The following is a 17,359-nucleotide window of genomic DNA, read 5'->3' as shown; positions in this document are numbered from 1 at the left end:
CTCCGGTGGATATCTAAAATTCGAACCTCTACTCGTCGCAACATCTATCATATGTGTGTGACCCTCTAGGCCCACTATTGAGCTGGCCGTGAGTCATACCTGCTAGAACTCCTTCTAGCTCAGTGAATTATTATCTCTATAATAATTCACTTAACTCATCGACTATAGACATACTAGGCCACTACGCCGTAGTCCCTAGATGATACAGGAGAATCCAATCTTTTTGACCTATCTGTTCTTAGTTACTGTGTACCTATAGTCTCTCATCCATCTAATATCCTAGAGACTGTATACCATGCATGATGTTGTCAGACCCATATGGTTTCTCCTTGAGTCTCGCTCTAATCGGAGTCTCCCGGAGAACTTTCTCTCACAATCCGAATAACCTTGGCCAAGGATTTGTTTGAGCAAGAACATACGAGATATTCCTCTCATGATACCAAGAGCAGATGATCCTTTATCGACATTCAATAGCCCTTGTAAGGTTGGCTGCCACTCCTGATGCTGATTGTGCTAGATCTGAAACTTCCAAACCTACAAGTCTGATATCAAAGAGTGGAGTACTCAAACAAGACATCCTTGATGTCTCAAGTCTAAGAACTAAGTACACCACTGGGATGACAAAATCGTTGTTTGACAATGATGTATTATCAACCATCCAGCATTCCATGAGCGGATCAATCAGTGAACTCATTCTCCAATGAGCACTTACATTGTAGCCCTAGTGTTCTCACATGAGCAACTATGAGACCAACCGCCTCCATCATATGGATGAGTATATAACATACCAGTCTGTCCAGTTCTCTCGATGTCCCTCTCGAGTAACCTATGACTAGGATTATTTAGGGTATGTGTTTAAAGGTGAATCGATCTCATTATCGTGATCTCATCACGATCTGATTCCTATTACACAAATCCATGAATATCATAATATATTTATGCATCAATCAATATAAAGTGAGAAAAATACTATTAGGACCGAAATCGACAATAAAAGGGGGGGTGAATTAGTGCTTACGATAAAAATATCGATTTTAGAAAATCTTCATTCGATAAAAACGATAATGAAAGCATGATTGACTTAGAGTAAGTCAACTAAGCAATTAACTCAGAATGTAATAGAAATGAAATGCAGAAAGAAAGTGCAAACCAGATTTATAGTGGTTCGATCGACGTGACCTATATCCACTCCTGATTCCTCCTCCGTTGAGGCTACCGGCATCCACTAACGGTCTTCCTTCAATGGGCGAAGACCAACTACCCTCTTACAACTCTTTCTCATTTTCACAAGTTTAGGAGACAACCTTTACAAGACACTCACCCCTCTCTTAAATTGAAATCAATACTTAGAGCTAGAGGAGGGGAATTCTCCACAAGATAACAATAGTGTTTTCCCCTATTTTTATTCTCAATTGATGTGTAATCCGAGCTAGGATGAATTGGGTATTTATAGGCCCCAAATGGATTCAAATTTGAAGCCAAAACGATCTCATCCAGTGTTTCCCGGGTCCTAGCGATACCATTGCCTGTGTTGGGCGGTACCACCACCTGTAGCACTGTCACTAGGCGGTACCATTGTCTAACACACTGACACTAGGTGGTACCATCACCTGACAGCCTGTAAAAGTGTGCTCTTGACTTTTCCAGCTCATAGGTGGTTCCACTTAATCTTAGGGGACCGAATGAGCCTTTCACTTAGCCCAAAACAGTCTTAACTCAGGCCAATGAGCCCCTAATTGAGTTAGTAGGGTTCCTCCTAAAACCAACTCAATTACAATCATGACTACTTCAGTCTAGACACAATCAATTACAAACAAAATACTATGTTGCCCGGCATGTCATTGGTTCATTTGGTGCTTCGTTCGATCCTTTCGGCACATCGTCATGTCTTGCGGGGTATTGCCTAATCGACATGTTGACCTCCGTAATATCTGATCTCCTTAACGTAATATCTAATCCTTTTGGCCCGATGCCTGAACTCATGACATAAAGCCTTTTGCCGACACGTCGACCGATCCTTTGGCTCGACGTCCAATCTCCTGACATGTTCCGGCCCAATATATAATTTCATTGCTTTAATCGATTTGTCATTTCCTGTTTGAAGCTAGTCTTGTGCCACTCAAAATGTAGATTAGATCGTTAACTCATCAATTGATTTCATCATCAAAATTCGAGATTCAACAATCTCCCTCTTTTTGATGATGACAACCAATTGATGATGGAGTTTAAACTAAACTCCCCCTATCAATATGTCATATTAATAGAAACTTTGAATTCAGAAAATTATAACTATTTATCATTATATCATTCCAAATCATAAATATTTCAAATCATCATGGTATTAAAATATCAAAGTACATTACATCCTACCATGTATAATCATTATCATACCTTCTGCCCAATTGTCATCAACAAAAAGGAGATGTGCAACTAGTAAGTTTTTCAGATATAATTTTAAATCATTGTATTATAAACATAATTTCAAGTTTTTAAAATATTGTATACCTGTTAGGACTGAAATTGACACTAAGAGGGGGGGAGGGGGGGTTGGGGTGAATTAGTGCTTCCGTAAAATCATATCGGTTTGAAAACTTCATTCGATGAAATCGTATTGGAAAGATATTTAAACTTAAAATACGTTCATAAGCATAGTGAGAGTAAGAAATCAGTGTGCAATGTAAATAAAAAATATAAATTAAATGTAAACTATATTTATAGTAGTTCGGTCTATCGTGACCTACATCCACTACCGATTCCTTTTCACTTGAGGCCACCGGCTTCCACTACCGATCTTCTTTTAACGGACGAAGATCAACTATCTTTCCAACTCTTTTCTTCTTTTCACAAGCTCGGGAGAGAACCTTTACACCTCTCTTTTAGATCTCACTCCTCCATTAGAAATCTTTTAACTCTAGGACGAAGAGATTCACTCATTTAAAAGATTACAATTTTTACTCAAGAATTCTTTCCCCCTTTTCAACTCTATTTCATGCTTATCCATACAGGAATAGCTGGGGTATTTATAGACCCTAAATGACTTCAAAAATAGAGCAAAAAAATGTCTCATCCAGAGTTTCCCGAGTCCTAGCGGTACACCACCATTACTGGACGATACCACTATCTACCAGATTTATGATTGACGGTACCACTGCTTATCAGTCTGACACTAGGCGGTATCACCGCTTAGTCTGACACAATCTTGAAGATTGTGTCTGGGTGGTACCAATATCGGTCTGGGCGGTTTCACCACCCAAACAACCTGGGAGGCCAAGTCCCAAGTGGTGCCATTGCTTGGGCATGCTATGGATTGTTGCATGGGCCTCACTTGGCCCAAATCTGCCTAAACTCAAGCCCAATTGGCCCTTAATTGAGTTGGCATTGTTTCACCATAATACCAACTCTATTAGACCTAAACTAACTCGATCTAGACACACATGATTACAAGCATGAATCTTATGTTGTCCGGTATGTCATTGGTTCATCCGATGCTTCATCCGATCCTTCAGCACATTGTCCTCTCCTTCAGCGTATTGCTTAATTTGCATGTTGACTCCCGCAACTTCCGATCTCCTTATTGCAATGTTTGATTATTCAGCCCGATGCTCGAACTCATAGCATGAAGTCTTGCCGACACGTCGATTGATCCTCCGACCGACGTCCAATCTTTTGACATGCTCACTCTGGCCCAACGTCTGATTCCTCTTGCTTCAACCAATTTTTCTTTTCTTGATCGAGGTTAGTCCTGCATCACTTAAAACATAAATTATATCATAAACTCATCAATTAATTTTATCTTCAAAATCTGAGATTCAACAATCTCCCCCTTTTTGATGATGACAACTAATTGATGATGGAGTTTAAACTAAACTCCCCCTATCAATATGGTATAATTGAGATGAACCTTGAATTCAAATTGAATTCAAGTCAAAGCAAATTTAATCATGAATATTTCATCATTGCATGTATCATTATCATAAGTTGAAGTATTGCGTGCATAATACCAAATCATTATGTATATTTTTAAATTATAAAATTATCATTACATACATGATTCCAAATCATCATTCATAATAAAATTACATCATATCATGCATGATCATCATCATATCTTCTTCCCTTTTGTCATCAACAAAAATGAGAAGTGCAACTAGTAAAATTTTGAAATATGCAAGCTAGCAAGCTAATAAGATAGTATGTTTTGAACATACAAGTTAGTAAGTTTTTCACATATGAAAGTTAGCAAAATTTTGCTTCTTTTGAGATGTACGAGATAGCATGTTTGCTTTTTTTTGCAATGTTCAAGCTAGCAAGTTTTTGAAAAAGAATACAAGATAGTAAATAGCAAGTTTTACATCATTTTAGAATATACAAACTAGTAAGTTTTAGAGATGTGCAAGTTTAGCAATTCTTTGCTTCTTAAGATAGGCAAATCTAAAGATAAGCAAGATAGTGCTTAGTGCTTTCGAAAAAAAAAAATAACGTTGATTCAAAATTTTGTTCGATAAAGTTTATATCCGAGAAGACATTTAAACTTGAAAACATTCGTAAATGATTGAGGGCAGTGAGCAAGTAAATCAGTGAGTGATAAGAATAAAAAGAACGAAAGAAATGACACAGAAGAAAGCACATTGGATTTATAGTGGTTCGGTCATCGGGACCTACATCCACTCCTGAGTCCTCCTCCGTTGAGGCCACCGGTGTCCACTAACAATCTTTCTTCAATGGGCGAAGGCCAACCACCCTCTTACAACACTTTCTCATTTTTACGGGTTTAGGAGACAACCCTTACAAGCCTCACACCTCTCTTGAATGATCTTAAAACTATAAAGGGAGGAGGAGGACACTTAACAATTTTACAACCTGAAATCTCAAGATTTTTATTCACACTTTCATTGCTCTTTCATGCAGGAAAGAGTGAGGTATTTATAGGGCCTAATAACTTCAAAAATAGAGCTAAAAAGTGTCTCATCCTGGGTTTCCGAGGTACTAGCGGTACCACCACCATTATTGGGCGGTACCACCGCTTGTAAACTGACACTGGGTGGTACCACTACCTAGTCTGAGCGATACAACTGCCTAACAGAGCCTAGGAGACTAGGATTTGGCGGTACCACTGCTTGACAGGGCGGTACCACCGCTTGGAAACATTAATTATCGACGGTACCACCGCCCAGACCACTTGAGAAGCTAAGCCCCAAGCAGTTCCACCGCCTAGTCTGGGCGGTGCCACCACCTAATGTGACTGCAAGTGGCTGAATGGGCCATCCAACCACCCCAATTCAGCCTTGTTAAAGACCTAGTTGGCCCCTAATTGAGTTAGTAGGATTTCTCCCAAAACTAACTCAAAATCAAATTCCCAACTACGATAGTTAAGGCTAAAACACTTACTCTACTTGTAATCTAAGTTGTCCTACACGTCAATGGTTCAACCAAACTCTTGATGAACTTCCGACGAACTCCCGACAATCTTCCAGCGAACTCTCGACGAACCTTCGGCGAGCTTTCGGGAAACTCTTGGAGAACCTCTAGCAAGCTTTCGGTGAACTCTCGATGAACTTTCAGTCAGCATTCACTGTATCGTCTAATCCTTCGGCATATCCCCCGATTCATCCGACCCGATGCCCGATCATTGACTCCGGCTCAACTTCGATTCTTCTTTAATCATTTTGACTTTCTCACGATTATAGTTAGTCTTGCATCACTTATCTCAACACATGGATTAGATCATTAATTCACTATTTGATATCATCATCAAAATTCGAGATTCAATATCGACTAGTGATATGGAGAAGTTGATATGACATACACATGTTTAAACATGGTTGACAAGTCAATCATCCTAGCAACTTGTCAGTCATGTCCTACCAACAAGTTGTTGTCAAATCCAAGGGCAAGTGGACTCAACTGATTGCACATGGTCGAACACTTGACCATCTGACCGCATGAAAGGCATGATCAGGCGACGACGTGGGTTGTAGGAGCGACAAATGTTACGCCATTCCCTCACCCAATATGTCGCATGTCTTCTCCTTGACGATCTCGGATATAATTGTTCCCAGGCTATCTATAAAAAGGATCCCAAGGTATGCATTCGAGGGATTCAACTATTCGATCTTATTAACTACTTCAACCCATTCGATAAGTAGATTATTAATTTCAGAAATTGACTTGATCATCAGAGAGGCTATTATCAGAAATACCCTCGACTCAATCTTGTAGGATCGACATGACAAAAAATAGTAAGTGGAACCTTAAACAATCTTAGAATTAGTCTCGATTGGATCCGACTCATATAATCAAAATCTGATTTAACGTACAATGGAAGATTAATTTTGTAAAGTTTAATTATTAAAGATCATGAGTATTGATCAAACTTCAGATTTTGTACTTATTATTTTATAAATATTTTTATATATTAAATAACGTACATTCTTATATAGATTATAATGAGATTTATTTACTGTCCAATGATACGCTAAATTAGGACGTACATATATGCGATGTACCGGCGGCGTCTTTTATCTGTTGGGCCCTACATTATTCATCGGACGGACCGAGGTCGTCACCGGGGATGATCCCTGATTGAGACTCATCGATCCAACGGCCCTGCTTCTTCCTTGCTTCCGCGTTGCGTCTCATTGTACTTCGAACGGCCGCCGTCGTCTTCAACAGAGTTGTTTGTGTGTGTTTAATTCTTTTCCCTTATTCGTCTGGCTTCCCTGCTGAGTACGAGAAAATAGGAAGAGGAGAAGAGGAAGAAGAAGACGAAGGTTATGGCGTCTATGATGAGCTTGGCCAGACGGAGGGCTGGGGGACTCCTCCGACCGGAGACGATGCGGCATGCCGCCGTGTTTTGCCGCGGATTCGCGGCGGCGGCGGATGAGAACGACGTGGTGGTGATCGGCGGCGGTCCCGGCGGGTACGTGGCGGCGATCAAGGCCGCGCAGATGGGGCTCAAAACCACGTGCATCGAGAAGCGGGGCACGCTCGGCGGCACATGCCTCAACGTTGGTTGTATCCCTTCCAAGGTAAAAGATCGCCTCATGGCTCTTTCTTCTGCCCCTTCTTTTCCCCCATTCACATGTCGTCCTTGATCTTCTCCTCTTGGTCTTTTCTTGATTCATACTCGTGTTGCTTGATTGCAGTGAATTTTGCTGATGTTTATGTATTCGGTGCACCAATTAGACCCGATCTGTTGTTTAGGGGCAAACGAATTGGATTCACGTTCTGTTTGTTTGTGGCTTTTCATAGCAGTTGGTGTTTCTTGGTTCTGTTACTTGACTTTGTAAATCTCAAACAGGTGGATCTGAGATTTGGAAGCTGTTGGAGAAAAAATTAACTTGTAGGAAAGATTCAACTTTTATCCCAGTTAATCTGTGTTCTTTGTGGTGATGTTCTCGTTAAGTGGAGTCGTTTGATCGATTTGGGGTTCTTAAGGTCATTGCCTGAATTAATCATTGATATTTGGTTTTTGTCTAAAGCTAGGAAGGTCCCAAAGTCATTTCTTGGAAATTAGAACCATTATCCAAGGAACCAAAAGTCTTTGCAAAGTAAAAACTGGAATTCTCCCATAGTTTTGGAAAATTGTTGAGATAACTTCTGGCGAAGTAAAAATTTTTATTAAAGCTCAAGATAAAAAATCAAGCTCTACTCAGTTTTGACTTCCAACAAAAGACAAACAGCCTTGGAATTTGTTAGTAAATTTGGCTTAGCAAGTGTGATTTCATATCCATGAAGTTTGACTATATGTAACGTTTGGCTTGGTGCTTGATTTTAGTACTCTTGGCAGATGAAAAAAGTGGCAGCCCAGATTCACTGTCAATGCAAGGGTGGGTCTTAATTTTTCTTGGTCTATTTTAGGTTTTGTTCAGTTCAGTTTGGTTAAATGGTGAATTTGAAACTGGACAGGAGGGTTCAAATTTATACACCGAGGAACCAGAATCAGCTTTTAGGATAAACCCCACTTCGGACTGAAATTTTTGGTTCTGCATAGTTGGATTCATTGGTCTTCAATTGAATAAAATAATTTTTTATAGTGGTTTATTCTTCTCATAACTGATAAATGTCAAGTTTTGGTAATTGGTCTGAGATGGAAGACACAAGTCGACCTGGTGTCAAGATGGATACTGCCAGGCAGGCCAAGGTGAGCTTTTGCCAAAACAAAGAATGAAAAACCTGCAAAAATAGATGGACACTGGAATTGCATCTATCTGGATCCTTAAATGCTCAAGTCAAAGGTCGCTCGGTCACTCGGATGTCGAGAGAAGATGAAGTAGAAGAGTTAGCAAACAGAATGCTCTGCCCCTTTTACCATCGGAGAAGGTCCCTCTTATAGTGTTGAAATCCCTAATGCCTCATCAGCAGCGAAAGATTTACCATGTGGAGAATTTTTCCCATATCGATCTGATGATGATGTGATGGATGAGTTGACTGGGGTGTCATGGAATTTACTGCATGGTGTCCACCATGGTTATAAAGTTCACGTGTTGCTTTTATGATTGGTGGTGCTTGTTTTCTATCCCTATCGATAAATATTATTTTCAAATGACCATTCATCTGTTCTGACTGCCACACAAGCCTTTCACCATCCTCCAATTTGCTTCTTTGAGTAATTTCTGATTGTGTTCCATCGTTCCAACACTCTTCTAGTGGAGTTTTTATTGTAATATACCTTGAGATTATGAAGAGGGTCACAACACAGTGATCCCTCTTCATCATGGCAAAAGTTGAGGGGAGACCAATGAATGCAGGTGGGAGTTCAAGGGCATGGAACATATAGTAGAAGAAAACGTGTTTTGGGATTGGCTGATTTAGTTTCAGAACAAGTCTACCCGATGTTGGACCTGTGGTGATGTCAGTTTGGAATGAGCTGTCAGTTTTGATTGGATCTGTTGGTAGATTAATCTCCACAGTTAAATATTTTTTGGGAATGGAACAAAATCTTTCACAAAATATCAAAGAATTGGAAGTGCTTCAGTCATTTTAGCATAAGAGGAAACGGAACAATTAGATATTTTCATTTTGTGTTTTTTTCTATATTTTTTTCTTTTGTGCTTGTAATTGGGATGGTTATACAACTTGAAGATCATAAACTTATAAACTCATGGGTCAAGATATTATTGTTTAATGAAGGAGTGGCTCTTTGTCATACTTTTCCTCCTGGTGTGGTTCCAAGCATCTGAAGTGAGTTTGAATTGATTCCTCATACATCTCTCCCTCCTTCCTTTTTTTTTCTCCCACATAAAGTATCTGAAGTTATTAACAACGGGGACATTGAAAAAAAAAAGAACCTATTTTAGGTGTCTTTAATATTTGTTTCAAGTTAATAGTTCAAGATTATGTTAGAAATAACCAGTGGTAGGTTTATTTTAGGATTTGTGATCATTAGTAATTAACCCTATATAGGATCTATTTTAAGGTTTATGGCAGTTCTTGGATGCATTCACTATTTCTCTTTGCAATAAAAGTTATTTTATTTAATAGATTGCTTTGTTCTTAGCTTGTGAGGCTTATTCTTAACCTTGAATCAGTGAATTACTTGTTAGAGGTGTTACTTCTAACATATGAAGAGCTATTTTGCAAAAGACATTGTTGTAAATATATTTTGACTGAAGATGGATATGTAGAGGTATAATACCTCTTAAATGTGAAGTGTGAATGTTGAATATATAGATATGTCAAGTGACTGTTTGATGGACTCATTTAGGACTCTAAAATTTAAATACTTCTCTTAATAGACCTACGAGATAAGCATACAACAAGGTTGCCAGTTGAATTTCTTGATGTTGTTTAATATTCTGGTATTTTTAAAAACTGTGTGCTGGAGTGTTTCTAGTGACATACCTTCTTCTGCAACTCTCTTCCAGTTTATCTCTTGTTTCTGTTGTTGTCCAACTTTGATTGAAACCCAACAAGATAAACCAAACTGAAAATTTTGTTTTTGTTCAAAATCTATTTTTGTTCTAGCTGGGTTCAGTTTCTGTTTTGGTCAAAAAAATTGAGCAATTAGTTTGGTTCAGAGTTCTGGGGAACATGAATAGAACGAAATGAATCTACTACTAAACAGGACCAGCCATGTGAAATATAAAATAACTAAGTTGCTGAATGATCATTCTTAAGATTGTTAACTAACTCTTTTGTTTTCCTGTTTGCAGGCTCTTCTTCACTCCTCTCACATGTACCATGAAGCCAAACATGCATTCCCGAGTCATGGTGTAAAGTTCTCTCAGCTTGAAATTGACCTACCTGCCATGATGGCACAGAAAGATAAAGCTGTCTCTGGTCTCACACGTGGTATTGAAGGCTTGTTCAAGAAGAACAAAGTAAACTATGTCAAAGGTTTTGGCAAATTTGTTTCACCTTCTGAAGTCTCTGTTGACACCGTTGAAGGAGGCAACACTGTTGTCAAAGCCAAAAATATCATAATTGCCACTGGCTCTGATGTCAAATCACTCCCTGGAATTACTATTGATGAAAAGAAGATTGTTTCATCCACTGGGGCTCTGTCTTTGTCTGAAGTCCCAAAGAAATTGGTGGTGATTGGTGCAGGATATATTGGTTTGGAGATGGGATCAGTTTGGGGAAGGCTTGGTTCCGAGGTGACTGTTGTTGAGTTTGCACCGGATATTGTTCCCTCAATGGATGGTGAGGTAAGGAAGCAATTCCAGCGCATGCTTGAGAAGCAGAAGATGAAGTTTATGCTCAAGACAAAGGTTGTTGGGATTGATGCGTCAGGGGATGTGGTGAAACTGACAGTCGAACCTGCAGCTGGTGGGGAACAGAGCACACTTGAAGCTGATGTTGTTCTTGTCTCAGCTGGTAGAATCCCATACACAGCAGGGCTTGGTCTGGATACCATCGGTGTACAGACTGATAAGGCAGGAAGGATCCCAGTCGATAAACATTTCATGACCAACGTGTCAGGAGTATATGCTATCGGTGATGTGATACCAGGGCCCATGCTTGCTCACAAGGCTGAAGAAGATGGAGTTGCATGCGTAGAGTTTATCGCAGGTAAGGTAGGCCATGTAGACTACGATATGGTCCCTGGAGTTGTATACACACATCCAGAGGTGGCTTCGGTTGGCAAGACAGAGGAGCAGGTGAAGGCCTTGGGAGTGGCGTACCGGGTTGGCAAGTTCCCGTTCATGGCTAACAGCCGTGCAAAGGCCATTGATGATGCTGAAGGATTGGTGAAGATACTGGCTGAGAAGGAGACCGACAAGATTCTCGGTGTCCACATAATGGCACCTAACGCAGGGGAACTCATCCACGAAGCTGTGCTAGCCCTCCAGTATGGAGCCTCAAGCGAAGACATAGCTCGCACATGCCATGCGCACCCTACGATGAGTGAGGCTGTGAAGGAAGCTGCCATGGCTACATACGACAAGCCGATTCACATGTAGTGGCCTTTTGCTGAGACCATATATAATCTTTGCGAGCTTTCAAAATAATTTTTGGAACAGTCAACAAGAGGAACTTTTTCGATTTTTACCAGTCCGTCCATTGTTGCTCTCGAAGTACACATCATAAGTTATCTGCTTTTGTATGTTCTCTTTCTGTATTTGGAATAACATGTACCTTGAAGAAATTCAACAGTCAAAGCGAATCGGCAGTACTAATTGTGATCTTTTGTAATAGTTGATCTTAGATTCAATTCCATTTTATGTTGTGTACTTGTGATTGGAGCATTATGCTTGTCTTTGATATTGCTCTCTCGTCGATGCATTCTGCTTTGGGCCTTCATCAATACTGGGAATGTCCAGATGCATCTGATCTGAATTCTGTAATCATCGCTAGAAGCATCAGTAATCAGGTTTAGAAGACGATCAAATATATATTCTCTTGATGAAGGAAAGCCTTTCATTATATATATATATATATATATATATATATATATATATAGAGAGAGAGAGAGAGAGAGAGAGAGAGAGAGAGAGAGAGAGAGAGAGAGTAAATCTAGCATGATATCTTCTCTAGACACATACCCAACAGAAGAGACATCAAAACTTTATAACAAGGTAAAAATGTCCTTGATTACGTTCAATATATTTCATGAAATTACATTCTTTTTAGAAGTATATGAATCAGATTCTTCCCCTAAACACAATCTGAAGTCCATCTTTGAGAGGAATTGCCTCGTCCATAAACCTACATCCGACCAAAATGAGAATACCGGTATCATTTCTTACCACGAAGTCTACTCCATCACACAGTTTGACTTTGGAATCCATGAGTTGGAGGAATCGACCGATGAGGGGTCAAACACAGGTAGGTGATCGAAAGAGGTACACGCCTGCGGTTACCCACGAAAGACGTGAGGCCGAAGGCGATCGGAGAGAAGGATTTCGTGTGGGGCCCTTGTCGATGTTTGCAGTGGTCAATTTCTCGGGTTTGCTCCATTGGGGCCTCGCTAGATTTCACATAATTTTCTTCGTCTTTTGCTCCTCTTGTCTTCCCCTCCAATAGAAGGCGATGGCGCGACATGGGGCCCTGTATGCTGCTCGCCCTTCCCCTGGGCCATGGCGGGCGGTGAGGAAGACGAAGGACCGGAGTACTGGCTGCGGTGGCAAGTGCCGGCCTGCGCTGCTATCCTCGCCGTCCCCGCCGCCGTGTCGGTGGCTGTGATCTCGAGATACAGGGCCGTGGATCCCCCCAGATCCTCGGATCTGTGGTCCCCCTGCTGGAAGAAGCTCAGCCCGCTCTGGCTCCTCGGCCTTCGTGCTCTCGCCCTCTCGATCCTATTCTGGCTACTATGCCGGGCGGTTCTCCTCGACGGCGCCTTCGCCTTCTACTTCTACACTCAGTAAGCCCCTCAAGTCGCCTTCTTGACATGGAAATGGTCGGCTTCTCCCGCTATTTTGGCTTGTATTGGCTATAAAATCGCCAAAGATTCTTTCTTTTTCCCTTCTTTCTTGCTGGATTTGAAGTAGAGTGAACTTTGAAAGCTGCTATTTCAGCAAATCTTGTCACTTCATACACATGCGGAGGATATGGATCGAGATAGGGGACACTCATAGCAGCAGATGTTGTGCACATCAATCAGGTCATTGGTTTCTTGTTTCCGGTTTAGGGTTCAGGTTGCCAGTAATGAGCTAATTGGGTGTATAGGTCTAATGGTTCCGTTGTTCTTTCGGTTCGATGAACTTATCAATGCATCTTTCTGATGTCACTTTGTTCTTATTTCTGTTGTTTTTAGTTGACCTGAGCTTCTGCTTCCATGAATTCTGTCATCTTTTTATCAATTGCATTATGCTATCTTTAAAGAATGCAAGGAGACAAAACATGAGATGTGCAAAGGAGCAATTTATTTCCTTCTTGAGTTTACATTTCACTTGGCAACTAAATTTATGTGTTGGTAAAAGAGAAGCAGAATAAAGCTACTTTGTGTGTGGCTTCTAAATCAATTAGACCACATTATGCTTATCCTGATAAAATGTAAGGAGAGAAAACATGAGATGTGCAAAGGAGCAATTTAGTTCCTCCTTGAGTTTACATTTCAGTTGGTAACTAAACTTGTGTGTTGTGAAAGAGAAGCAGAATAAAGCTACTTTGTGGGTGGCTTCTAACTCAATTAGACCACATTATGCTTATCTTTATAAAATGTCAGGAGAGAAAACATGAGATGTGCAAAGGAGCATTTTAGTTCCTCCTTGAGTTTACATTTCACTTGGTAACTGAATTTATGTGTTGTAAAAGAGAAGCAGAATAAAGCTACTTTGTGGGTGGCTTCTAAACCAGTAAGATTACATTATGATTATCTTTATAAAACGTAAGGTGAGAAACCATGAGATGTGCAGAAGGGGAAATTTGGTTCCTCCTTGAGTTTACATTTCGCTTGGCAACTAAATTTGTGTGCTGTGAAGGAGAAGCAGAATAAATCTACTTTGTGTGGTGGCTTCTAAACCAGTTACTGACTGTAAATATCCTTTGGATGATCTGCAGGTGGACCCTTTCGTTGGTAATCATCTACTTTCTGGTATGTTCCAGTTCTCCACTTTTGTGATTTTTTGTACCATTTTTCAGAATTTTGCGAGACCCTTGATGGAAACCCTTCTTCATGTTAATCACTTGCTTAATTACCCTAATGCCTTCGACTCATCATAACTAGATGTCTCTAATGGATGCAATTTTTAGTCACCTAGTTACTTCCAAGCATGCATTCAGTTAGGCACATCTTCTGCATCACCTTATGGGTCACTCATTTACTACCAATTTTGCATGCTTACAGATTGGTACCTTTATATCTGCTCATGGTTGCTGGATTTATGCAAAGCGTGCCACTGAAAATGATGAGGCGGATACATTCTTTAATAGGGACTTTGGAGAAGAATTGCCTGCAACTTCAACTGGATCAAATCGAAACACAAAATCTAGCAAATTCCATAATGTCTATGAGTGGGTTGACAATGAACAAAATGCTGGGTTTTGGGGTTACCTCATGCAAATTGCTTATCAGGTATGTCTTTTGACAGCTTCAAACTATCATAAATATTTCTTGAGCAGATCTTATCATTTTACCATCCATCAGCATGTTAGTACTATTAAGGAGGCTTCCAGTTCTACTACAAACTATATTCTTGTGTTCATTTTAAGAAACTTGTTTGCTTCTTTGTCTTGCCAATCATATGGCACATTTTATTGCAATTTCATATTTTCATCAGTTCATCTTATTAAATTTTGTGAGTAAAACCCTTGTATTCACTTGAACAGACTAGTGCAGGTGCTGTTACATTGACAGACATCGTCTTTTGGGGGCTTCTAGTACCATTTCTTTCTGCTGAACATTTCAAACTGGACATGGTGGGTGCTCCCTACCTGTGTAATGTTTTTAATGAAAGTTTTCCTCTAGATCAATCTTCAATGTAACTACTGTTAGTTTCTTTGTTTCCACTATATACACACACACACATCAGTGTTACTGTATCTTCTGAAAGATGCAAAACTACTACTTGTATGTTTACTGTTTGTACTATTTTTCACCTAAGTGCATGCCTGCTATTTATTCAACCGTAGCAATTCACCAACTTTGATTATGATTTTTCATGTTCTCATAGATAATAATATAATGGCTTGCCAGATTTCATCTATCGACATGTATAGAAGAGCATAATACCTAGTGTTCACAATAAAAAAATATAAAAAACTTCTTTGCTGATGATTATAGCATAATTAAAAAAATGTATGCATTTGTTATCAGTGTATGTCATTACCAGAGGTCATATCTAAGTTCAATATAGGAGTTGGTTGTTGCTTTTTAGCTAGAAGCAAATTGGAGAAGGAAATGTGAAGGCCTGAAACCCTAAGAACCACTGAGACTCTCCAAAAGATGCTGCAAAGCACACTGTCATATATATGTCTATTATCATTGGACTGCACAAAATGCAAATAAAACAAGAGTTATATGAAGAACCAGCTGTTAAAGCCTCAATGGTCACTTCAATCATACTGATAAACTGTAATGATAATTTTCTTCCATATTTATGTTTTCTTCAGTATATAGAAAGAATTTTATTTGATACCCAGATTATTTTTTGTGCTTTTCTTGGCAGCTCATGGGGTGCATGCACACATTGAACCTTGTGTTTCTTCTCCTTGATACTGCCCTAAACAGTCTGGTAGATTATGTACTTACAGGATGTTGATCACTTAAATCCAATTTTCCGTATATAAAGAGTTGATGAAATGATTTATATTTCTTTCCAGCCTTTTCCATGGTTCAGGATGGCATATTTTGTTCTTTGGAGCTGTGTCTATGTGATTTTTCAGTGGATACTGCACATCTGTGGTTTTTCATGGTACGGCTTTTACTTTCTGCATCTGTCTTGTTACATAAATATTGAATCTGAATAATCTACAAAAATAAACATCAATATAACAAAAATATCACCAGCTGAAGATCATTGTCATCTCCACTACACTAATGTGTGATTTCCAGTAAACATTATGTGCATCTTCAAGGTTGTAACCAACAATTCTACTATTGTGGCATATGTTGCTTTTATATGTAACTCACTGATAGATTTTCTTTAGGTGGCCCTACTCTTTTCTTGAGCTCTCAACTCCTTGGGCTCCTTTTTGGTTAGTATTAGATCTTTTATTAATCTTCCATCTGTTAACACAAGATACTAACAGCTACAGTAAAACTTGCAGGTACTTATGCCTGGCATTGGTCCACATCCCTTGTTATGGTCTCTACAGCTTAATTGTGAAAGCCAAGATCTCATTGATTCCGAAAATTTTTCACCGTGTCTATATAAGGCCTTAGGATTTATGGTTATACATTGTTAATTCCAATTATTCTGAGTGTAATCAATTGAAAGAAGTATCGGACATCTTTGCAGGTAGATGCCATTTGTTACTGATCACTCAGCTTCTTTGTTGTTGAGTCTTGAGAAGCAGTACTACAGCAGTATCTATTTTTTGCATCAAACTTTTGTCAAGAATGGCTGTGTAGCTGAATTTTCACTCTGAGATTAGACATGTGGAAGTATCATGTGATAAAAACAAAAAAAACTTCTTAGCTATGGAACCTCCATGATTGTTTAACTGAATTTAGTAGATTTTTGGATGATGGTTTTACCAGTCAAAATGGATGCTTCAAGCTGCTATTAACTTGTTGATGTCCTATGTTAACCAGTATGATATTTTGGTAAAGAGGAAGACGAAGGCTTGGCCCATTTTGCATTCTTAATTTTCTGATTGTGGTTATGAGAACTATGTTTAATGTTCTTGATATTGAATTGAAAAAGCATCATAATTGTTGGATGACTAACTATGAGAATGTGTTTTTCACCTGAGTTGGTCTTCATATCAATGATGTAAAGAGTTCAGCTCAAACTAGGCCAGCTTAACTCAGAAATGTTGCATAATGCCTGAACCATAGAGAGCCAAGGATATTGATATAACATTTGAATTCAATGATGTAACATTTGAATTCTGTATTTGTTCTTGATGTACAAATGCATTAAGAACCCAATTATCAATGTAGCTGCTGTAACAAAAACATCCCACAGGCCTGTAGTTGCAGTGTCACAAGATTTGCCCAATTTTGTGTTTACTATTGGGAAAGTTAAAGCAGGAGACATTGTCTTTTATCTTTAGAAAAAGAAGAGAACTCATTTAGTGGTCAGTTTGCAAGAATTATAAAATGCTGTTATTATTTATATATTCTACAAAACCAGTGTAAATTCATACAATGAATAACATCAATCAGATCAACGAGAATTTAGCATGACATTCTTTCAACCACTAAATGACTTGTATATGATCCTTTTGCATAAAGACATTCAGTGAATTACCATCTAAATTCTAATCTAGCATAAGAGATGGACAATATCAGTATACAACATTCAATGAA

At 39.2% G+C, this 17,359-nt stretch overlaps 2 protein-coding genes across 3 annotated transcripts; both read left to right on the top strand.

The window, feature by feature from the left end:
* Positions 1 to 6,671: 6,671 nt before the first annotated feature.
* Positions 6,672 to 11,675, top strand: LOC135596880 (dihydrolipoyl dehydrogenase, mitochondrial-like). The gene is made up of 2 exons (XM_065089125.1): positions 6,672 to 7,028; positions 10,155 to 11,675. Exons 1-2 carry the CDS (start codon positions 6,774 to 6,776, stop codon positions 11,403 to 11,405), a joined length of 1,506 nt encoding a protein of 501 aa, XP_064945197.1. The 5' UTR covers positions 6,672 to 6,773; the 3' UTR covers positions 11,406 to 11,675.
* A 697-nt stretch (positions 11,676 to 12,372) lies between these two features.
* Positions 12,373 to 16,693, top strand: LOC135596875 (uncharacterized). 2 transcript variants are annotated; one of them, XM_065089105.1, is made up of 8 exons: positions 12,383 to 12,805; positions 13,945 to 13,978; positions 14,231 to 14,458; positions 14,713 to 14,802; positions 15,552 to 15,617; positions 15,706 to 15,797; positions 16,033 to 16,080; positions 16,153 to 16,693. In XM_065089105.1, exons 1-8 carry the CDS (start codon positions 12,522 to 12,524, stop codon positions 16,265 to 16,267), a joined length of 957 nt encoding a protein of 318 aa, XP_064945177.1. In that variant the 5' UTR covers positions 12,383 to 12,521; the 3' UTR covers positions 16,268 to 16,693. The 2 variants fall into 2 exon arrangements, with proteins under 2 accessions (XP_064945184.1, XP_064945177.1); XM_065089112.1 differs by lacking the exon at positions 15,552 to 15,617 and having other exon boundaries at positions 12,373 to 12,805.
* The last annotated feature ends 666 nt before the right edge of the window (positions 16,694 to 17,359 follow it).

The sequence above is a fragment of the Musa acuminata genome, chromosome BXJ1-2, assembly GCF_036884655.1.
Source record: "Musa acuminata AAA Group cultivar baxijiao chromosome BXJ1-2, Cavendish_Baxijiao_AAA, whole genome shotgun sequence".
Classification (NCBI taxonomy): domain Eukaryota; kingdom Viridiplantae; phylum Streptophyta; class Magnoliopsida; order Zingiberales; family Musaceae; genus Musa; species Musa acuminata.
This window is presented reverse-complemented; position numbering and strand designations above follow the sequence as displayed.